The 25,789-nt window shown below is 32.8% G+C and overlaps 1 protein-coding gene across 1 annotated transcript in view; it reads left to right on the top strand.

The window, feature by feature from the left end:
• The window catches only part of LOC127856172 (calcitonin gene-related peptide type 1 receptor-like), a 198,154-nt gene extending 179,894 nt beyond the window's left edge, over positions 1-18,260 (top strand). The window contains exons 6-12 of the mRNA XM_052392236.1: positions 2,664-2,814; positions 3,350-3,410; positions 12,214-12,283; positions 12,445-12,527; positions 13,281-13,416; positions 17,121-17,162; positions 17,718-18,260. Coding sequence (XP_052248196.1) covers positions 2,664-2,814; positions 3,350-3,410; positions 12,214-12,283; positions 12,445-12,527; positions 13,281-13,416; positions 17,121-17,162; positions 17,718-17,924 — 750 coding nt within the window. The 3' untranslated portion in view covers positions 17,925-18,260. The remainder of the gene's footprint in view (positions 1-2,663; positions 2,815-3,349; positions 3,411-12,213; positions 12,284-12,444; positions 12,528-13,280; positions 13,417-17,120; positions 17,163-17,717) is intronic.
• The last annotated feature ends 7,529 nt before the right edge of the window (positions 18,261-25,789 follow it).

Below are 25,789 nucleotides of genomic sequence, written 5' to 3'. Positions count from 1 at the left end.
AAAATACATTGGTTAAGAACAGTTACGAACTGAAATAAATACATGCGATGAGTATCACAAGGGAACTAAAATTAACTTCATTTTTTGTAAGAGAACATGGAGAGGAAGACTTATCAATTGTTCTGTTATATTGACATATTACTTTAGGTTTGTTAATTGAGTGTGCTAAATATACATTTAGATTGCACATGGATATATTTAGATAAAACTGCATACACCTTCAGTGACCATGCTAAGCAATAGACGAGTAAACTAACTAAAATTATTTTCAGTGTTTGAAGACCTTTGGTATTATTGTGTGCAGACACCAATTAAATAGTGTAGTGTTACTTTTGAAAATCATAACTGAAACAGAATTCAATGGCTTAAAGTAAAACTTCATTTAATATGAAGGAAGACTTTAAGATAAAGTGCATAGTGCATGAATCATAACGTTTGTGTAAGACATATTTTACGGAGTTAATGTCCTTTGTTGATTTGTTTGGTTAAATTTATAACTTCGTGTAAATAAAGTAAATAAATGTTGCAATAGAAAAACATTTATTATTATGGACATTTAGATTATTGTTTCAGTATACATTTGCAGGATTCATTAAAACCTCGTCAGTATCACACTTTTGGGTCTCACTTCGAAAGAGGCATTTTACACTTACAGTTACCGCGCTTGTTTTATTTGCACATAATAACAATTAAACCAGTGTATGGCAGTCGTTATAGTTCATTAGTTCTTACTTTTAGATGTAGTAAAAATAAAGTTTGATTAATCGCAGAAAACTGAAACATGTTTAAGGGTACGAGACGCAATGAATAATATGGGTTTAATATACATACTAACTTCGGTATTCACCAAGTATGCATTGCTGCCCAAATTAAGACAAACAATTTGAATTAAATTGGCACACAGATTCACAGACCAACATACACACTTCACCGTTGAGCTGCCGATAAACTGATAAATTGCCATGCTTGTGACAAGTCTTCGTACATTATGAGCACATTTATCTCTGAGAAACCACAATATTGGTAGTAATAAATTCAATTAATGCGGTATTTTACATTCAGTATATCGCTTACTATTTCATCTCACAAATAGCCAATTGGTGCGATGCCCATGCTAACTGGACTTCATTATCATGATGGAATGAAATGTAGCCCACGATTCTATGGAAGCGGTTTGCGGCATGAAACGAAACAGTATATGATTTAATTTTCTCATGATTTACAGTTGTAATACAAAACCACTACAATAATCTGACAATAACTTTGTATTACATGTGAAGCAAATGTCATTTTAGTAACTAAATTATTTGTTTGTTTTGTTTGTTTTTCATGTGGCACATATATTATGGGCTAGCATTCAATCCCCGCATGCCATAGACCACACACAATAATTAGTTTAAACGTTACAATAGTAAATACTCGATCAGATGGGTGAAATTTAAAATAAAAAAAATGGTATTGGTCAATCAAGATATGTACATATTCACGATTTTGATTGCGTGGTTTGTGGTGTATGCAGGTATGTTTGTCTTCTTCTGATCCGATGTTATGTTTAATACGTATACTCTTAACACTATCCTATATATTATGGTGATTTTTGTGAAACCATAACATAGCATTGTGTATGGCGTATATACGGTCTAAATAATGTTAACTTTAACGCCACTTTTCTAAATGGCTATAACGTTGTCCCAAAAATGACACTGGAACTTACTGATAGTCATGTGTACAGCATAAAGAAGTCGCGTACATCAAGTAATATCACATTTATTTTTTTGCATTTTCAACACTGGAAGGATATATTTTGACTCAGAGTATGAGAGTTTAAATACAAAATTTCGTTCTAAATAAACACTAGTATAGATTTAAATTGTAATGTAATAAGTAACTGTAAATATAGTAAACAGCCATTTCTTTTTCCGATATTCGTTTAATGTTTAGGTATCTTCAATTGTCAAACGATTTTTAACACGGGCTTAAAACTATTTATGTGTAATACTTAACCGTTTGTTGAAATCTTACTTAATTAATATCATCTAATATTCATGCCATAATTAATAAAACAATGCTATTTAATATCAAAATATTGAAAGGAAACAAAATATATTAATAGCTATATGCGATTTTTCTTTATATCAAGACATAGCTTGCTTTAGTGGTTTGAATCTTTGCCGGGTGGTCTGACTTTGCTTTCTGACATTCTTGTAGAGTGTTAATTTTCGCAAAGTGATCAAATATAGATTTCATCTAAAAATGTGGAAACAAAAAGCAGCTTCTGTTGGAAGCTTATATGATATTTTTCGTTATTGTCATCGTATTTCTGAGTGATCATGTTATTTGAGAGGTATTTACCTTATCAAAGCCAGAAAATACAAAATAGCTGAGGCAAATATCCTAATATTTTTGCCTTGATTGTCGATATTAAATGAAGTTGTTTTCATTCCAAGACATACCAGATAGACGCATTAATGTCACACGAACATGCATTACAATCATTAAAATCGAATTAACGATTTCATTAACGAATGAAATCCTTTCTAATTTACATTATAGTTGACTAAGTCTTCAGTTCAGATCTATTCACACCATCATGCCCAAATTACATGTTGATATTTTGCGAGTCTAGTTTCATAACACTGTCATTGAAACATATGCATTTTCAGGGCGAGTGCAGAGTTTTATCTTTCCTGAAGATCTATTTCAACAGCACTAATTACGTGTGGATGTTCTGTGAAGGTCTTTACCTCTATCGCCTCATCGCCAATGCGTTCTCGCCCCCAAAACGGCTGCTGCTGTTCTACTTATTTGGTTGGGGTAAATATTAAATGCTTTTGACAGTTAAATGTTTTAATTTCATTGTAAAAAGGTGAGTGGACCAATGTATGTAGTGTTTAATAGTTTAATATAAACAGCGATACGCTTGTCTGAGAATAAGTCTTTTTAGCTTTTGTATCACTTGATTTTGACATTTTCACATTTTGGCGTCGAAAAAAACGTCTTGCATGACAATGTGAGTTTGAAATTGAAATATGTGATTTTCGGTTTCGCTTTCCACGTGTTATCGAAATATTTGCTTATATAAGTGTATGGTTAAATGTCAACTTAATGTTTTTAAGTGCACAGCTTATGTTACTTTCACTTCTTAGAAAGGGAAATAAAGCGTGATGGAAACAATTATGAAAATAACACACAAAGAGAACCCATCAAAGCATTTCCGAGAATATATTAAAACATGTATCATTATGATACGCCGACTGACCATTTTCGTAAATAAATGTTCAATCTGAATCAAATTAAATATCAGTTTAAACAAATAATTGGTTGAAAAACAACATTTTCTTTTTTTCAGGATTTCCATTTTTATATTCCTCTGCATACGCAATTATTCGATTAGTGATGGCTGATGAAAGGTATGTTACAATTAATGAATGAATTACATGTATATATGCAATTTTTTTGTGCTGTCTTTACATTGATTTCTCATTTATTTGTCGAAAATACCTGTATAAAAACATTCATCATACCGATGATAAATACAACAGTTGACAACGTTAATATAGATATATATCGATGTGCAAATCGAATTTATATTTTTACTTGATGTTTTTTAAACTGTTCTAAAGCCTTATGGTTGTTCCAATATTTCATCATCGTCGCTTCCTTACAATCACAGACGCCGTTGTGCCTCGTTAATGTCTTATATCAGAGTGGAACGATTGATGTATCAACATTCGTTATACGCTCTGTCAATCAAACGCCGGTATCCTGGTGGAGTTGGCATTCTTGACACAACCTGAGATTTAACATGAACTATAATCGAAAGAAAGCACGAACATGGCGGTTTATACGATATTTTTTAAAAATGTATCAAGCCGACTACGCGACAAGTGCTGTTGCTATTTTAACCCAGCTAAAGTCACAAACTGTTTTCACTGTATTTGACGATTATATCTGGTATTGGATATAATATGTGAAATTACTTGTTTTGACATATACCTCATGTTGCAATTAAGTTCATATTGATTTTTTACCCAATTATTCAACTACAGAAATGACATTTGTTTACAACTGTACACGAATCTGTCGATTCACTTACCAATATAATTCGTTTTATTTACATGTAATTTTTCGACATTCGAAGTGATTTTGCATTTATTTACAAAACAATGTTTTAGATAGAAGTATTGAATGAAGCATTTTCATTAGGCGGCGCTTAACGATTCCGTTGTATCTTTAGCTCTGTGTTTTAGTTTAAAATAACACTTTAAAACGTAAAACGTATGAAACAAGTAATTCAACATCCATTATGCAAACAGGTCACCTTCAACTCGTACCAGAGTTGGTCCAGCGTTATTTTGCTGTTTTGTTCGCCTTTCATTATTTCATAAAATAAAACTTCCTAGGCCAACAGCTGTCACTTACCCAATGCATGATATCAAATTAAGAGCATATCTGTTGCAACGGCATGGTTAATATAAATCCCTCTATTATAAGTGTCAATCAATAGATGTCGGCCGACATATGTTCCGATATCCCTTACCATAACGTTTTTTTTTTATTAATGCGTGCACTTTAATTGGACGGAGATGTGTGCATGTTCGTTGTTTGATATTGATCTAGCGTAAATATTTCAGTTTTTTTGTAAATGAAACACTTATAAATTGTAATGAAACAGAAACACAACGTGGTCGTTTACCAATTTAACCCGGAACAATTCGTACAATTTATAATTTATTTGTCATGGCCTATGAACATACATATTATTTTAACTTGGTTTTGTGATACTTATTGTTTAAGTTATTCCGGCTTTTCTTCACATCCATACATAACAGTTTGTAGTGTACGGAGAACAATATGCATTTCATCTGCACATGTGTTCCCAAAAGAAATAATATGATATAGGCAGCAGCTTGGACCTTCAACAAAATATAAACGACGATTCAATCATAGACAAACCAAATAAATTACCAGTGAATTAGGCATTTTAGCAAACAAACAAATACAATATAATTATGCAATTGGTTTACAGATTGCTTCAAATTATCCAGGCATATACTTTCTTCCCTACACATTAGGTGTAAGCTTGAATTCCCCATGCTAAGCTGAGCTTATTCCTCAGCCTAATCATTGAGATTATAATCATTTTCAAATAAATCAGCATTTAAATATTATCTTTAAGCTTTAAACGGTGATTTGCCCGAGACTGGTTTTCTCTTAGTTATGTAATGATTAAATGCTATCTTTTGAAGTCAATCAATGCATGATGTGTTCAAAGTTGTTTCTTAATCCAGAACACACAGCAAAGTTATTCAAACATTTTTGTGAAGAATTGATGTACCATCAGCGAACTGGGTAATAGTACATTTAATATTTTCAATTTCTATTCCTGTAAACGTATTCAAATTTATAAATTTAATTTCCAAAATTTTAGCATAAAGAAACGTGTTTCGATTGTAATAAACTCTAATAAAAGACCTTTGATTTGAATTCCTTTCATGACATTAGTTTTGAGAAGGGAAATGAATTTTTAAATGTTCACCAAAGTTCAAGAATGCTAATAAGTTCTATCAAACAAATGGTTCTAAACTTGTTTTTAAAGCAACAACCATCTAGAGTTCATGGGTATTGTTATTGTAGTTTTCATAATATCAAATAAAAGTATGGTATTCCCTTCAATATGTCTGTGTTAAAAAGATCCTCTCCGATCTTTAGGAATTGGTATCAAGGACAGTTTTAAATCTCTAATGGATAGTCTCCTGTGAAAACATTTTTAATGAAACGTTAATTGCCTCTGGTTTTGTTATCGTTGGATAAAAATGTGAGTATTCCTTGTTTTAAGTTACTTGCATGGTTTCAGAGGTAGAAGTATTGTGAGGCTTATTACTATTAAGTGGCCTTAAACTTGCCAAAGGAATTTAATAACTTCTTCCTTTATGGTCAAACTGCAGAGAATAAGAGTCATGGTAAGCAGAATTGTTTATGCCATGTTTGTAATCTTGGACAGCTTCTTTAAATACAGCATAATTATAAATAGTCAGCAACCTTTATCATTTTCAATTAAAGGAATGTTGTTACTAGAAGCAAATTGATTTTATATTTTATAACAGGGTTTTCGTCTTCATAAACCCATTCTGCTAAAGTTCTAATGAAAGCACCATTAATTTGCATGTTTCCATATGTTGAAGTGTTATTAAGCTCTAGGATGAGCTCTTCCATGCTTTAATATGTTAATCGGTTCAATAATGCAAAGTGCTTTTAAAATCTTTTCTTCCTTTTCTCTGTATTTTATTTGAAGCTTGAAAATGAAATTATTTAACCTCTTGATTTCTTAAGAACAATGTCAGATGAATTGCAGTGCTAATTGCTCACGCATAATGGTGATAACTAGTTCCTATTATGTTTTTACATGAAAATTATCAAATCAATATGAAATTAGAATTTTTATCAAATTTGATATATGTTTTATCCAATAGATAAATAAAAAGTACAAATAAACAAGTGATGATGTCCTAAGCCGTTTCTTTACACCAACCCAGAACATCATCAAACAATCCGTTTTGCTAATCATATATGCCTTTTGATATCTATAAAGAACATTAACTCCATGGATGGTCCGATCAGTTTGTCAGCATCTCTATTTTACCTTTAATCGACCGAGTAACGAATATTTCAGATTGTACGAGACCCTACACTAAACATACCTTTGCCACAAATCTTAACTTTTTAAGTCACCTGACATTCAATTTTGACATTATTCATAATACAATACGATTTTAACAATTTATACCATTTTTTCCTTTATATTCCGAGCTTTAACCCCCTTTTAACCGAACGAATGTGAATATGAAATATCAGCGTCGATCAAAACCATAAAGACAATATGTTTTGCTCATAAGACGAGTGTTAAAATTCGAAATGACCATGCGTATCAAGTTCCATTAACACAAACTGTTCGATTCTCATACCTTTGGCGTAGAAATTTACATGACTGTACATTTCCATGAGAAACAAATAATTTACTAGAACTTGTTTGCAAATATATTTAATATATCTATATAGTCCATATAATTGCGTTGTACTAATCTCGAAAAAAATAAGATGCTTAAAAATGCGCACGAATCAAGCTCACGTTCAGAAAATAGCATTGACATTTGTTAAAGCTGGATTGACGCATGTTTTTGCTTTTATTTATAAAAAGGGTGTAGCAGTTGTTAATGTTGTTTTTTTTTAATTTATTCCTGAGACGCTTATTTCTGTTGTATAATTAAGTTCAGTGTCTAGTTACAATCATTATTTTACATTCAATATACTAAAAAACTCTTAAAAGTGCTCTGTATAGCACTTCAGCGGGCGATTGAGCGAATTTTAATAAAGACAATAACCCTCATGTAATTATTCAAATTAAACATCCACGTCTAATAGTATTTCTTTCTTAACCTGTTGCAACCGACCATCCTGTCATCGTACAAATTATGGATACAAATTTCTCGTTCTCATATAGCCATTGCTCATAAGAGTCTGTTAATTGCATAGTAAGGGCGTTGAAACCGAACTTCCACCGCATACTTGGAATTTTCCGGCTTCACTCGAATATGGATTGGAAACGTTGGCATTACATCTTCATACTATTAGAATAACCAATGATTGTTTTTACCCTAGCCTACGATAGAAATATTTCTAAAGATAGTCACCTTGCAGAAAAGCCCAAACCTAGCCCTTTCATCAATGAGTGACTTTAATGCATGATATGTTAGCGTTTCAAGCGCATCGGAACTCAACTCTGTCATGCATTCTTGAGGACTTACCAGTGTTTGTCTGGAAAGAGAAAACAGTTATGCATTTTATTGGATGTCATTGCCCTGAATAGATTAATACATACATTACGCCGCACCTATAAAAATATATAAGCGGGCATGACATTAATTTTACCATTTAATAAATATCGCGATCAAAACTGTTAAGTTTCACATCATTTATGAAATCTGCGCAATTATATGTCTAATATAAACATGAAGATCTGAGCATAAATATTGTAAATGGTGTAATTAAGATAATTTAATAAGGAGTCGTCTCATTGCTGTAATATTTTGGCAAAGGAAACAAGAAAATGACTCAGATATTGTTCATGATTTAGAACGCTTTACTAGTTCAATATTACACTGTCAATCACGAAGACGCCAAATCTTATCCATTTTGCTAATAGAACAGCCACGTATCTTGCTTAGTCTGTTCATTTTCTCTTGTTGTTGCCTGTCGTTTATCCTTTTCAAAGTTTTATTTGAAAACTCAGATGCAAATATTCACTACCTTGAAATCATCTTAGTGCCCTATATGTAAAAATTTCATGGTTAAATAAATCGTCAATTGATAGTTAATATATCTCATAAATGCTATGATGCATATAAGTGACGTGTTGCCTTAGTCCAATCAGTGATATTATCAAATGGATAGTGTCATGTTGCATTGGTCCAATCAGTGCTATAATCAGATGAATAGTGTCATGTTGCATTGGTCCAATCAGTGCTATAATCAGATGAAAAGTGTCATGTTGCATTGGTCCAATCAGTGCTATAATCAGATGAATATTGTCATGTTGCATTGGTCCAATCAGTGCTATAATCAGATGAATAGCGCATTTTGCCATGGTCTTATCAGTGCTATAATCAAATGAATATTGTCATGTTGCCTTTGATTCAATCAGTGCTATAATCAAATGTTAGTGACATGTTGCCTTGGTCCAATCAGAGCTATAATCAAATGTTAGTGACATGTTGCCTTTGTCCAATCAGTGCTTTAATCAAATGAATATTGCCATGTTGCCTTGGTCCTATCATTGCTATAATCAAATGAATAGTGCCATGATTCCTAAGTCCAATCCGTTCTGTAATCCAATGAATAGTGACATGTTGTCTGGGTCCAATAAGTGCTATAATCAAATGAATAGTGCCATGTTGCGTTGGTCCATTCAGCGCTATCATCAAATGAATAAAAACAAGTCTATTTGGTCAAATAAGTGCTATAAACAAATGAATACTACCATGTAGCCTTGGTTCAATAAGTGTTATAATCAAATGTTAGTGACATTTTTGTTGGTCAAATCAGTGCTATAACATATAGAGAATACTATGTTAGCGTTGAATACAGAAAAGTTTATGTTGCGAGGCTTAAAATCTAACGATTGCAACCATGCGTAGCGAGATAGAATGCATTTGTTCTGGTACGCAAAATAGTCTTAGAAAAATTCACATAAAAAATGTAAAACAAGAAAAAACATCACCATATGCCTCGATTCAATTTTACACAGCATGCAAATTGTAACACATTACGACCGCGAAAAGAAGATTTTATTTTCGAAAGACTATCATCAAAATCCAATATGGCATCGATAGCTCCTTACAAAATGATGTCGATGTCAACATACATGTGCATGTAGATTTACACACAGAGTCGTTCTAAACATAAATTATAAAAAAACTATACTCACCGTATTTGTTCATGGACGTTGCAGATTAGCCTTCACATCATGTAGTTTGTGACCCGAACGCAAGATAATCCGGAATAATTCTATTAAGCTTTGAAACACTTGATGCAAACGGGTAATTCTTACTGAATAGACTTTCTTTGATAAAATAACAAAGAAAAAGTTTATTCATCAAATAAAAAACCCTTACGTTTACTTACATCTATAAGCAAAGCAGTTCGAATAGACAACTGAACCAAAATACACACCCATCACTACACTCTACACACACAAGTTTACATCCAAATAGACACACATATTCTGAAAATCAATCACACGAATAAGGTAGATCTACATGTCGATCTAAATCCTTCGTCTCACCGGTTCCATCCGAGGTAAGTAGTCCATAGAATATGCACTTTGTCATAATAACATCCACGATACATCATTGATTAACTCAAAAAAAATGCGCGTCTTCAATGTTTTATTCCCAGCCATCGACTACTACTAGTATTACTAGTTTCGTGTACACCAAAGGATGACATCACACAAATGACGCAATACGTATTTCATTTTGTGACGCCATCAATCAGCTGATTCATTAAACGGATGGCGAAAAAGTATGTCCTAAGACTAGATCTAAAGGTTGGAGGTCGTATAATTTTAAAGCTAAAGTTTTCTCGACTCTAGAGATTTCTTATAAAAAATTATGCAGTGGTAGAATAAAAAGTAGTCCGTGCACGCGACAGGTATATTCAACAAGGTGGGAGACAGGCTAGTTTATTCCATAAGGTGTTAAACTGTCAATGTCGGTATAAAAATGGGATAAAAGGAATTGTGCAATTATGCCTTGGTCCATTCAGTGCTATACTCAAATTACGAGCGCCATGTTGCCATACTACCATGTTGTATTGGTCCAATTAGTGCTTAAATTAAATGAAAAGTGCCATGCTGCCTTGGTCCAATCAGTTCTGTTACTAACTGTGGTGATCTAGAGTATTTTCTCTTGTAAGATAATTGTATATTAAACATTCATCATGTTAACTAGATTGTTTTTTTTAGATAACTTAATCCGTAGTCGAGCTTAGGTTTCTTATTTCTGGCGGATACGTTTAAAATACTCTTCATTTACATATTAAGTGTACTATACTATGTGTTCTCATCTTTTATTGTGCACTTGGCAAAGCGGATGATCACTGTTATATAGTACACTAAATGATTGGAAAATATCAAAACTGCAATTTGCTTAAGAATCTAAAATTGTTCCATTGGTATAACCGTTTCTATGGAAATGCCCAATTGTTCCCAATATTGGCATAGTGCTCTTTATTGTTGACAACTACATTACTCTCAGGAATGTATGTTGCCCAAGTGGAAAAATGTGCCGGTAACGAGCCGTTTGGGAACAATTAGCGCCAGAAACCCTTAATTTGGGAATATTCGCGTCTTGGAATCTTCAGATTGAAAATTATGGGTCACAGTAATTGCCTAGAACTTAATTGTAAAACCCATCTTCATATTATATTCCGTGCCTTTTGCTGAAATGTTCAGTTGAAGAGCTCAATTTATTTTTTCACGTGCTGATAATACGCATTTTAGACACATTCGATGTAACTTTCATTCCTTTTTTCGGGCGGCTATTGGGAATTTTGTAATTTTTCTCAATTGTAAAAGTGCCCTTCACGGGTACTTTAGAAGAAGAAAGAAAAGGAATCACTGACTCTATTAATTTTATTTCATTAAAATGCGCAAAAACGTCTGATGAGAATACATTCAAAATCCGACGGTCAGACATTCGCATGAAAGGCAAGTCAGAATCGATACCTTAACCGTACCAATTAAGGCAAAGGAAACTAAATTGTATAAATTTGTTGCAAAGTGGATATATCATACGCAAAATTTCGTCACGCAACTCAATTTGTCCCCCTTGGGAAATTTTCCCAGAGTTGACTTGAATCGCGACAAACTGATTTGCTTTCTATTGGTCGCAATTTCTTTGATTCGATAAACACTCTCCAAGACATTCGAATATTTTCATATTTGAGTTTCCTCGAAAGTATTTCGCACGATATATTTTCTTGCAAAAGCAAAATATTTTTTATTTACAAAGTTTCTAAATTATTCACCAAATAACCAAGAGGGAGACGTGAAACATTTAACAACAAACCACTTTGTGTAATATGCATGTGTGTACATACAAGTAATGCTATAAGTGGTTATTAAGAGTTTTTGGGAAGCCAGGAAAAGAACCAGGGCATACCACCCGTAACACATCTGGGCATGTCAACACCGAAAAGTGTATAAATATATATATATATATTTTAAACTTAAATGGCAAATAACTTGACGATGCATCTAAATATCTAGATCCGTAAGAAGAGCACTGGATTACACAGCCGGGAATCGTGCGCTCAAATCCCAGGACGAGAAAAAGGGTGTTATGCCATATGCGGCGTGCGTACGATTCGCACGGTCTGGTAAGGGGCTACCATGTCTGCTATTGAGACCACGAAACCTTGCCTGACTTTAAAGCGGCCAACGAACGTAGCTCCAGAGTCTGGATATATATGGCACAATACCCATTTAAGCATGACGCGGTTAAAAGAAAACTCCTACGAACAGTACTTTGATAGGCTTAGCTTGCACATGAAAAGTTTGAACTAGTAAACTGACCACTGTCATATAACTGAACTACTGCTATAGACGGTGAAAGATAATGTTATTCACTTTTTGTTCTTGTCTTGTACTTTTAGTTGTTGGGCGAAGAGTCTCGGAGGGGGATTGGAGTGGATAATTTTCGCGCCAAATTTATTCTGCCTTGTGGTTAGTAGCATTTAAGCGTTAACAAATGTATACATTTTACACGAAAACAAGATTAAAAAAAAACATTAATCTAATCAAATTAATCGAGAATTAAATGTGAATTCCGAAATCATGTATAGACTTCATTTTTTTAAAGAATAGCAACATTTAACCGTTTCCAGGCCAACGTATATTTCCTGTGCAGCATCCTTCGTATTCTTCTTACTCAGCTCACCGTGCATCCGAATGAACCGAGTAATTTCAGGTAAATATTTATTACACTTACAGTTCTTCTGATTAATGTATGTTTTTCTTCTCATATATATTCATTATATTCACCGTTATTCCCAAGTCAGCCAAGTCCAGGCAGATATTCAGTTTATTGACCGAATTTTCGACTGACCTCAGTTCATTCAGGTAGGAATCCATAACACATACCCTGCTTCAGATGAACGGGGTATTTCAAGGTATATTTCTGTATATTAAGAGTCATACCTAATGCAGCCATTAAGTCAACCAGATATTCGGTATTTTCATGGAACTTACGACTTAACGCAAACATGTCAAGTATGTAATTAGAACTATATTTACCGTACAACCGAAATTGAGCAATTAATTTTGTATAAGTATTCACTACATTCATCATAATGAACCCGTTAATTTCTTGTTTTAAGTATTTTTTACATTACTTATGACTGAATCCAATAATTTGATGTATATGTTCAGTATTTAAACCCTATTTCCGAATAAACCAAGTCTTAAAGATATATATTATATTTTTTACAGATAAAATATATTTACATTTTGTATAAGCATTACATAAAAAAATACATAAGAAGTCAAAACCGTGATGTTGTGTTTAAAGAAGATACCATTTAAACATTCAAAACATAAAACAGCTTGGTTCTGTGACCACCAGTTTTGAGTTCTGCTTTAGGATCGTGTATTTCAATTATAAATCAATACATACACTGTTATGGTCAAAGCTAACTAATGTTAATATGTTTGTATCACACAGGAAAGCGTTGAAGGCCACGTTTGTCTTAATCCCGTTGTTTGGCGTTCAATTGGTCCTCACTATTTACCGACTACCTCCTGAGTCACCCCATTCGCTGTACTACGAACGTTTCACAGAGTTCATCACGAATTCACAGGTGTGTGCATTGTTTTGGTTTATCGGTAAATTAATCATGCATCTCATTTATCGTTTTACTGAATTCTTCACATCGTGTAATTTAATAAGCACAAACATATATGTTTAAATGTCTTTATCGCTTAGGAATTCATAAACATTTCATGTCAAATGACATAACAACAACGGCTTTCTTTTAAGAGTGTGGCTCACAGCACGGAAGCCTTCAGCATGTTTTGCATATGTTCATGGATGTTACTTTTTTCAGATATAAGCATTGTTATTTGTGTATAACTGTACATTTACAATCTATTTTCGAATGTTTGCGAAATAGTGACGTATTTTTCGTGTATTTAAGTTGTAATACACGTTATCTTTTAAAGACAGAAGACTGGGTCGAAAATTTGGTAATAACATTGCATTTGTATGTGTTTATTGGACATGCAATCTGTGTAAGAGTATTTCCCATTTAGGGACCTTTTTATGTACGTACATAGTAATAATTAAACAGACTGGCCATTAACTTGGAAAGTATTTTTACATGCTTTTAACATATGTGACGTTCCAAATGCTTTGAGTTCACTACTAGTTTTCCAAGGCGGTGGTCCAGCTAAATACTTTGAGTTCACTACTAGTATTCCAAGGCGGCGGCCCAGAGCTTAAATCATTTTGAGCTCGATTAGTTACCGATGTCTAAGCTGTAATGTCGTCTCGTCGACGGCTACCGAGTAGTTTTTGCATACGTGTACACATGCAACATCTTCATTTCGCCGTTACTATTTCCTATATTCAATTTAAACCCCACACATGTGTTCGGGCCATTGCTTGATATCACTGATCAAATTTCAAACTTCTGACTTGAATTCTGGCACCACTATGCCCCATATTTGGTTTTAGAAATGATGTTAAAGCAAGCGTGTTGACTTACGATTACTGTTTTTATTACAGTTATTCAATTGGAAATGCACACATCTGTTCCGTGTCATTGGATAAGGTCACAACTAGCATATTGATGCCCCTTTTTTACTTAAACATTTGCTTAATCTGAACGAGCAACTTCTGCATATTTATGTTGCTACGAGAGGTATTCAATTGAAACTTCACATTTGTTTGGGTCATTGTGTAAGGTCAATAATAAATTTCCAAAAACCGACTGGAAAAAAGATGAGTAGACCCTTTTTCTACTTAGAATATGTGGTAAACTTTCGCATACAAGTTACCTTAAACTCTATATATACTGCATACATTAAACAAATATTTCAATGTTTCCCTGGTCTTTATTAAATTTCACTGACGAAGACCTATAACTGTGACCAGTTTAACGCATACATATGTCCACTATTAAAACGTTTTTAAGTTCGGTTACGGTTTGCATGCAAGTTGTAACTCAGGCACCAGTTTGAAAGCCAGAAGTACAGTACGCGTGCCTTCGTGATTACTATGCGAGATTACTGAACATAGTTTGTTCACAAGAAAATTATCACAATATTGCCCTTTATTGTATATGTTAAATCCTTTCTCTACTCTAGCTTAAGTGCAGTCCTAGCATAGGTTGCATTTGTGGCCAGTTTGGTTAAGGTCAATTTCCTCCAGTGGGAGCTTTTTTTCAAGGCATTTTGGGGTTCATACTAATATTACTCAAATTTTCTCCACTCGATTACATTAGTTTGAATAGAGGCTGTGTGCAGTGATTTTATTTAAGGATAGCTTTTATGTAGACGTAGGGTTGGGTTGCAGTGTGGGTAAGTTTGGTCATGATGGTAGCTTAAAATAGACAACGAATTCCGCTCAATCACTCGATTTTAGATTGAGGAATTGCGCTGTTATTTTTGTGATGGTAGCTTACAAGAAGATCTTGTTTTCAAAATAATAAAATTCAACTTAATAAATTCAGCAAATTTATAAATCTTGTCACGGTCGTATTGCTTTGTTTGATGTGTATATTAGTTCAACTATAAGTTTACATATACTAAATAAAATAAACTGATAATCAACTGCAAGTATGTATTTGTGATCATTACGCTAAACTGACAGAAAATTTACGTTATGCTTTCGAAACATAAGTTTAAGCTGTCAAGTGAAAACGCTTGCTATGTTTAATTGTGTGGTGTATTATTGTTTCTGTTGCAGTATTGGATGGGCAATAAGTGAATTGCTATAAACAGACTGGCGGCTTATATCACTTTGAACAATCACATAGAGCAATGCTACGTGAGGTCAAACGTCGTGAATACGTTTCAGACGCTTTGCCACTCCATTTCAGAACTATTATTGCGAACTAATTGATCAAGACAGAAGCCTGAAGTAATAACTTCATGTGCATAATTACACTTTTAATTCCTTCCCTTTCTTGCTTCTGGAGTTTGAAGTGTTTCAACGACCACTTTAGGCTTCGTAACATTTTACTTGATAATTCAGCCTATTAATAGTTTCTCGTCTTTTCTCCCCACTTAAAATTACAGGACACGTTATTCTCTGAATAAAAGTTTTGTAGTTATTGATCAAGTAATGTCAATGTCTTTATATAAAACACTCACTGACATTTGTTGTGAGCGAGATAAATCGCTCTCATTTCGAACAAAACACTTTGCGACAATGTCAAAAGTATATATACATTTACGGTGTTCGTATATGATACGGAGTTTAGGTTATAGTTTTTTTGTCTAGTTTAGACCCTATCTCGATTCATTTTTTAACTTTAATATTGTGTTGAAGGGTTTGCTTTGCATTGAATTTACACTTGTCCATTTGCATAAAATAAATGTTTGTGTTTCTGGACTTGTAATATTTATATGATGTTCTACCAGCCGCAAATTTGAATGTGCAAGAAAATGTTATTCATAACATAAGTATTTATGTAGATTGAAACTCCAGCTGGTTCATACTATGCACGACAAAACATTCAAACGACATACAACTTAAAAAGTTTTATTATAGCAGACTCACCGCCTTTAACGGTCAACATAAAGCTTTAGGGCTGTGAACGGTCAATACAAAAGCTTTAGGGCTGTGAACGGTCAATACAAAGCTTCAGGGTTTTGAACGGTCAATACAAATCTTAAGGGCTATGAACGGTCAATACAAATCTTTAGGGCTTTGAGTGGTAAATACAAAACTTTAGGGCTTTGAACGGTCAATACAAAGCTTTAGGGCTGTGAACGGTCAATACAAAAGCTTTAGGGTTTTGAACGGTCAATACAAATCTTAAGGGCTATGAACGGTCAATACAAATCTTTAGGGCTTTGAGTGGTAAATACAAAACTTTAGGGCTTTGAACGGTCAACACAAAGCTTTAGGGCTGTGAACGGTCAATACAAAGCTTTAGGGCTGTGAACGGTCAATACAAAGCTTTAGGGGTTTGTATTTATTTTTTTTTAAGAAAACTATTTATGGAATTTTGATGCAAACATTTCTTAAGAAATTTGAACATGCACATTTATTCGTCTCTCAAATAAACCGTTTAATTAGTTTGATATATTCCACAAAAACAAGTATCTTCCTTGTGCGTCGTGTATATATTTACAATGTTTTATATTTAGATCATATGAAGACCATTACAAGTTTCATGGCTTGCTCTCGCATTATTATTAGCCATATTAAATGTGCAAAATTAAATTAATTGTTAAATACATATGTACACAACATATGTTAGTTGTTTGCTTGATTTTTGTCTTGGGTTTTAGTGAAATGTTAGGATTTAGCTCTTATTGATTGTGTTTTTTTCAGGGCCTTGTGGTAGCAATCATATTCTGTATCTGTAACGGAGAGGTATGTTATTGTGCTGTGTATACTTTTTCAGTTAGTTACGCTTTGTTTGCATTCTTCATGAAAATCCAATTTCTAATTCAAGCTTAACATTTGTTTTAACGATGGTAAACAATACATTCGCTTTTTTCAGTAAATTATAATCATCCAAGAGACATGTATTTATTATATAATTATTCTGTTATATAATAAGTAAACTTGATATACATCGGAAACTATATTTTCTAAATAAAATATGACTTCATTAGGCACTTTCGAAACGTTTATTCTAATTTTATCGCTTCGATATCGATTCATAAAGCCAAAGAAGTCATTAGTTTCTCAAGCGACTTGAATATATGCCGTTAATCTCAATTTAATGAGATCACACTTACACCATTGACATGTAGACTGTTATAAGTAACACTATTACTTGTCAGCTGAAAATGTCATTAATTACCCAATCGGCTCGTATATCTATGTCATTCTGGCATGTTGTCGTTTTTGCGCCGTTAATACCATCGAACACACCACAACGGTATGGCACAAATTAGCCACAATAAACTATTTTTCGATCAGGTGGTGGCGCTAATCAAGCATTCCTGGAGGAGACGACAGGACGCGCTGGAAATGGTCGCCAAAAGAGTTAACTCCGCATCGAGCCTGAATCACTACAACACAGTTACCTCCCGAATAAACTATCAAAGCGGTGACAAGAACTCGCCGAGTCGAACTCTCATATCGTGTATGAAGAAGGAGGAGTCGGAAGAAGCGACCGATATTTGAATCCGGGGCAGGACAACAAAGCCCATGGGCTATTTAACGAAGAGACACTCATGGGATTTAATGGTCTCCTTTCATTTAAACTGAAGCGGTGTGCGGCACCTTACCACACCGTGTTGATGCATTTGTCTTCATGAAACATCGCATAGTTTAAACATATGTATTGTAATTCTCAACGATGGGCTGTTTGTGGATGTTTTGTGTGTATCAATTCTTTGTTCATATGTGTAACCTTTTTTCTTTGATCGAATATGTTTAATATTTTATAACTATACTGTTTTCACAAAGTATGTATGGACACTGGTACAATCGAAGAAAAAAAGCAATATTATTTGACAATACTTTGCTTGACTTATATGTTTCAGATTTCCTAATAAACTGATCTAAGTTTGAAAAAAATCTAGAAATATCTAAAGCATATGCCGACTTGTAGAAAGCGTGTGTTTTGTGACGATATAGCGATGCTAGTACTGAAAATAAACATGTTTACACAACAGCCATCACAAGAGTAAACGTATATTTTGCAGATATCAACCATTTACTAAGAGAGTACTTCAATAAGTTTGTAGGTTAAAGATATTCAGCAAAAATCATGGTGCAAACATAGGGATTGGTTCCCATATGTGTTACATTAAAAATGAATCACAATAAGCAAATCGGCCGATAATTGGTAAATTGAATTGCAAAATAATTGTTCGGAATTAATATTTTGATTCGAGATTTGTTATAATTAAGTATGAATTTGATATATTCATGACAATAATGAAATTAGAAAAGAATTCAAGCTTCGATTGTTATTGGCTTGAATATCTATTATCAGTAACTTAATTATTAAACATCGTAATATACTCAGAGAATGCTATTTTTATAAGGAATTACTTTTGAATGACGGTGTTTATAATTTAATAGATAAACATGGAGTTTTTACTTGCATAGGAACATCATGCCGTTATTCAGAAGCCTATATACTACGCTTCTGCAGACCATATACGCGCGCATGAACGATACAAAATTGTAAGGTGTCCTATTTTTATTATAACTTAGCATCAGACCATGAAGTCTTACTCTGCAGTTATAATGAGACATATATTTGGCTGCATAACATTTTCTGGTGTAGTGACAACGGTCGATAGATTAAAACATATGCGTTTGTATATGTTTGTTATGTATATCTAATATTAGTATCCCAAGAGACGTAATCCAGCCTAGGTGTCAAACTATAGTTTTAGCTAAATGTGATTAACATCTTCACATTATATTGAAAATCGACAAAATGCTTAATTTCGACAAAAGATAACAAAGTATTGACTTGACCTTGGAGTCTTGCGCTCGCCATACGTTCTCATAATAACATGGGTACCAATTTAGTAAGCGATCATTAAAAGCATATCTAAATTGGACAAAAAGGTTCTACATTTAACTAAAAATGCAAACTTGCTTGCAGCCATATGGGTATTCTGCGTGATACCAACACCCATATACGTTAACATGTGTGCAAAGATATGTCGAAATCCGTTTATGCTCGGTGAGGTTAGAGAGCAAAACAAATATCGGAAATATTTATTGATTGATTAATAGTATACTTGTATTTAGAATGTTATTGATTTAATACAAAGTACTACAGAGTAAATTGTCTACTGTTTTAATTCAATAAAATTACAAAATATGTTCAAAGAGAAATTCGACTTTGGTCGGTTGGTATCGACAATATACACATTGTTTGAAAACGAAAATCAGTTTTCGTTTAATTTTCCTCTTTGTTTAACCAAAAAATATTTATTTAAAAAACGAGACCGTTGGATGAAATTCATATATTTCCGTTAAGTTCATTCGTGGAGAGATTTTAGTTTTCTTTTCATAGGTCGAATCGTAACGGGTTTTTTTGGTGACTGTTAACTTTGCTCCGAACTGAAACAAAATATTCATGTATTCATCAATTTAAGCCATACTTCACAGTTTACTTAAGCAGTCAGTTCGTCGTTAAGAGACACGCATGTGCACAGTTTGCAGGTTTTTATGCAAACAGCAAGACAAAATTGCTTCCATATGTAAACTCGTCCTAAAAACATTCGCCAATTTAAGTTTGTTTAAGGTCATAAGCAAAAAACATAAAACTTTCTTATATGGCTTTATCTTCAATGTCTTACTTTCTAACCATATAACAGGAGAGCAACTGTTGGTTTCAGTTGGTAGTTAAAAGTGTGGTCTTATTAATGCGCAGCTTTACCAATTGACGTAAATTTCATTACATTTATTAAATGTATTATTCCGCAATATAACTCGACCATATTATTTCTAAACATAGTTAAAACGGCATACTCGTCATAATTTATTGTATGTAGATTAACCTTAGTTGAATCTTTGTTAACACAACACTGAAAACACACACATACGCGCACTTAAAAAATATATGATTTAACATATTTAAATCTGATGGGGAAGGAATAGTTAATGTAGTTCCACGTTATACAAGATCCGTGATTTTTATTCCTTTCCCATCTTGCAAATAATGAGCTAATTAGACACACATACGCGTCAATATTAAACATGTTACCTTAAATAAAGGCAATTGAGTGCGTTGAATAAAGATAATAAGATATATTAGGAACATTGAGAATCAATACGAATACTGGTGGAAACAGATATTGCTTCAAAAACAAACAATCTAAACTATGTGTTTAGCCATGTTAACTGACTCGTAGCAGATCCGTCACATAAGTTTATGGTGAACGTGCGGAAATCGGTGGCCGCGGAATACAGGATGGATAAAAAGTTATGCGATAAAATTCGGCTTTTAAGTAACAAGTTCGATTCACGTATAGCAATCATTTGTCATAAAGAGCAATGGCCTATTCGACTTTCGACGGCCTCCACAGCTGTCATAACAACTTTTTATAATGAAGCTTCAGACAATAATTGATCATCGCTTAGTCCAAAGAAACTTAACTTATCATATTTAATATTGAAGCAGGTGCTTATATAAATTTGTAACAACAACGGTAGTCTAGTATTTTGTCATTGTCCTTATTTCAAGAGCTTTGTTTAAATGAATCAAATACAATACTCTTATAACAAATTCTCCTAAATGTAAAGGTAAAACACATTATGTATTGCTGAATTACTGAGTTGTCGTAAGGTGTGTATATGTATAATTAAATAAAAAAGAAAAGAACTCCACGTTTTAATATTTAACTGTCATGAGTATAAAAATATGTAACGACAATCATGACAAATTCTTACAAAGATACTTCCGTCTTGTATTTATAATAAATGATGGGTTGGTTTAGTTTGAGTTTCAATAAACAAATTACGCAGCGTCTTTAGCAATATTATTTTTCTATAATAAATGATGCAGAGTGACAACAGGTTGATTCAATCAATGTGACGGGCATTATAATTGGCCAAGATGTGCTAAGTTTATAAAAAAGAACATGTATCTTTGCCATCGTCAAATTTGATCATAAAACCTTGTGTTGTTTGTTCTGTTAATTACAGTTAATCATAATCCCAATGTTTCATCACGGCGTTCACATTTCTAAAAAATAACAAGTTAGTTACCGTTACAGAACTAATTAAAAAGATGGGTATCAGAGGTACTAAAACAAAACATTTGTATACAGTGTTTGTGAATAACTTGTATTTAACATTGTTTCACATTTGATCATATTGTAAAACCAATGCATTTCTTAAATAACTAGCACATTATATGCAGTCGGATTCGCTGTTTGAATGTTAATTTGATTGACTTATGTTACACACCTGTCATCTGTATGTTTATAGTTTACACGTTTTATCATACTGCTTCACAATTATTTATTTATTTTGGATAAATCATATTGCCTAACGTATACATTTATTAAATAGCTTTAACATAGTGTGCATTCGTATTCAAAGTCTGATCGCTATTACAGATTGTGTTATAAAACATCACGTTTAACAGGTAGCTCTTATTGCAATATGCCATAATTAAAAGCTTACCAACAGGGACCTTGAGGTTATATAAAGAGCGTATTACAACATACACCTGGTAATGTTTTTCACAAACATATGCTTTCAACTGCGCTTTTTGGTTGCTTATCGACGTTCACTTTGTTAATGGACGGCATTTTCACTCTTCGATTTCATAAATTACATTGTCTATTTTTGTTGACGATATACTTAATAGTTTCTGTAATTTTTATAAATTGATGTTTGTTAACGAAAAATATTATATTTTATCAGCAGTGAAACAACATCAATATGTTTAAGCTCAAAGTGCGAATTACTTATGATGAACTATGTTGTCATGCTATATCCGGCGTCGCGCGTAGCATGTCATAGATAATCGTGCTTTGTGTGTTTTATTGTTAAAGCCAGATTTTCCATCCAATCTTGATTGATGTTACTTGGTTACATGCTTATTATTAATAGTTTATTTTGCAATTTACAGGCCGCGCTCAAATCTGGGTCAAGTGCGTCAAAACAGCTTCGTCACCAGGTAATAAAAACAATCTTGATGCTGTATTAATTACCCAAATCTAATGAAACAGGTCCGTATTCGATTTCTTTGCAATGTTTGAGCCGTGTCATGTTCATCCAAAAACTGGATCACCAGGTCAAATCTTGGAACAGCTTTGCTCCCTCTCTATGACATACATGTAAGTAGCTAGAAGCTACATGTATTAAATAACATCGATACGGTCAGCAGGCGAAATCGTCATCAATTGACGTACTTTAAACTGAGTTAATTGATATAGGGCTATCAAATAATCTTTCTGCGCGCAGCTCTTGTAAATCTGCGTTTATTCTTCGTTTTGCTTATCTTCACATGGTGTTTATCCCATCGCTACCAAACGTTTGCAAACAAATTATTGTATATACGTCATTTCCTTTCCTTAAAACCTGTGCCGATTTAAAGTTTTGTGGAAATACTTTGTTCTATGTATTATATCTTCGTCGAAAGACATTTCAAAATTCATAAAGAAATTGAACTTCAGTATACAAAATATGAAGCTATTTTCAGGTTTCTTATAATTAGAACATTTACTTCCATTTGTCAGTTTTCTTTTTATAAAGATAAATATATTATGTATAAATGTTTATGGTTCCCGTACGTCTTTGAGCAAATAAAATGCGATTTCACACGTACGTTTACAATTAGTCTTTGCAAGGACCAAGCAAGGCATTGATTCATTTTTGTGTATTAGTAAGGCCTAGGCTTTTGATGGAATCGAGTTAAAATTAAAAAAAATATAACTAAATAATCCCAGTACTGGACACTAATAAGTTGGATTTATTCAAAACATTTTTATATTAATAAAGTATTATATTAATTTGTTTTAATTCATGTTTCACTTAAAAAGAGTGATAATACACATGTTGAAAGGTTTTATAATGTACTGGGTAAACAAAAATAGATTCAATGCAAACCAATTATTTTATATGAAAAAAGCACTTGCAGCGTGTTTATATATATATATACGCATACGTTCTAAACCAGGTTAAATTTCAATACAAATTAGAAATACCTTATTTTAATCAAGTGCAATAAATTTGCATCAAAGAAACATTATATATATTTGCAATTATATGAACAATTGCAGTTATATCAATTATGTAATTTCATATGTAAACAGTGTACATCAATGTACATACACATACTGGAGAACATATGGACTTTTTAAGCGTGTTGTGTTTAAATGAGCTATTGAATAAAACGGACTACTTTAAGATGAAACTCTGGGATTTTAAGTAAAAGAAATTTAGAATACTTTTTTCCTAGTCTGATATTCTTTGCAACATGTTTGGTCACTGTAAAATAATGATTGTATTGCTCATTTAATCTCGTATCAAAAATTACTACTTTTATGCAAAGATTTATTTTTAAATAAAAAAACGAAAAAACTGTTACTGTGGACCCTGGTCATTGGGCGTAAACAAAGATGCTGTTTGGGGAACGTGTAAACATTCCAGATAGCCAGCCCGCTTAAACTACACCGATGGTAGTGTAGTATTAACATCGCAATATAAATGTAACAGCCCAAATCCTCAGTTTGAAACCTACTTGAATGTCGGTTGTCTTAATAAAACGCTCGCCACAATATCTACACATGTCATCAAAAAACGCACGTTCGTTTCGTACTTTAACTTAAAGATATCATTCAACAAGCGAGATAAGATGTCTGACCTTACAAGATAACAAAATCATTCAATAATGTTTATGTTTGTTTACTACACTTTCTTGTTAAAGTTTACACCTGTTGGGGATGTGGCTTATATTTAAAATTGTATTTTCTAATATACGCGATCATCTAGAATAATATGTTCCAAAATGACAAGACTTTTACTGTCAGCATACGCATAAATTGATAGTGTAAAATGGTTTGCCTATACGTGACGAATCTCAAAAATGTTATGTATCAGATAATTAAATAATATTATTTGACGATATAAAATCGTATATATACCAACAATGTATTTATATTACAGTTTATGTATATTTTATTTTAGCAGAAATAGAAATATCAGTTTCACTAGTGAGCTGTTATCCATTATTTTCGCCTGAATCACACTAATACATTCGAAATTCATACATTCATTTTCAGATATGTCTGTTATCGACATTTATTAGATTTTACACAATCAGAATAACAAGCGTAAAATACAATAACAAAAAAACTTTTAAAGTATTTTAAAGAACTAAAACATCAACTGGTATTTAATGAGAGTATGTTATATCTTAATTTGAAAATATAAAAAATGGTTTATTGTATCGGTAATATATCGTGAATGATATAGAGGATGTTTAATTTCTTTCAACATAATACAATCGAAGCAAAATGAATATAGCGAGAACATATTTAACGAGCACGTTTACCCGTTTTATTGAAATAATACAGACATTTATGTGCCAGTTACCGGTACGGTATCGACAACAATCAACAGAAGCAGGACAAACCCTTTTATGACCATAAAAAAATACGAATTCCCATAATCATATTACAAGAAGAAAACATGTGGTCAGTTCTGGATTCATATGACGCATTTAAATAACAATAAAACACGTCAGTCTGAGGGAAAAGATGAAATTCTCAGATTATTCGGTTGGCGCCCTGTATTTGATTGTATTACCTCGCCTTCAAGATACCTTTTAAGTATGTACGGTCTAATATCTTATGAAACGAATGACTTTAAATACAATCTACTGATTGATATTTCGTTGTGTATATGTATAAAGATGTGACAAAATGTCTTTGGATTTTGTATTAAACTTATTTTGTTACTTCTGTTTTGTGATTTTGTACCATACTATAACGAGTAGCGGGTTTATTTTAGTGTTAGCGAATCTCTGATTAGATCATTAAATAGAGCGTTTAACAACGAGTGCCAGAAAAATGTCACAATGTAACTGTTGCCAGTTGTTTTAAATGTGTAATGAAGTTACGAACATGTAAATGTTTTATTAATTTTTACCCTAAATGCTAGAATTTTCTATACAAAGTGGCCATCCTGTTTTCAGCCATGTGTAATTTAAGCGTATTATGTTGTTCCGTATTTTACAGCGAATTGCCTGTACTGAAAGACTTGCAAATTGACAATTATATATTTATTCTAATTATTTTTTATTAATATTACTTGAAAATAGTTTTTCAAATAGTTATAAAGGTTATTGAAGACAACAACGCTAATCGTTACTTAAAAGATATAAAAGCAAGCAAATGTAGCTGGACAAAGAGTCAAATTATGCAAACTCTTAATGTACACATTCATTTTATTCACACGTATTTTATATCTAATTTTCCAGCTGTTGGTGAACTGATGAAAATTGACGAACGGTTTTTTATTTGCCAAAAAGCAAAGATTATTCGAGATCAATAACGGTTCCCTCC

Source organism: Dreissena polymorpha, chromosome 13, assembly GCF_020536995.1.
Source record: "Dreissena polymorpha isolate Duluth1 chromosome 13, UMN_Dpol_1.0, whole genome shotgun sequence".
In the NCBI taxonomy this organism is placed as follows: Eukaryota; Metazoa; Mollusca; class Bivalvia; order Myida; family Dreissenidae; genus Dreissena; species Dreissena polymorpha.
Note: the sequence above shows the minus strand (reverse complement) of the source record. Positions and strands in the feature narration are given on the sequence as shown.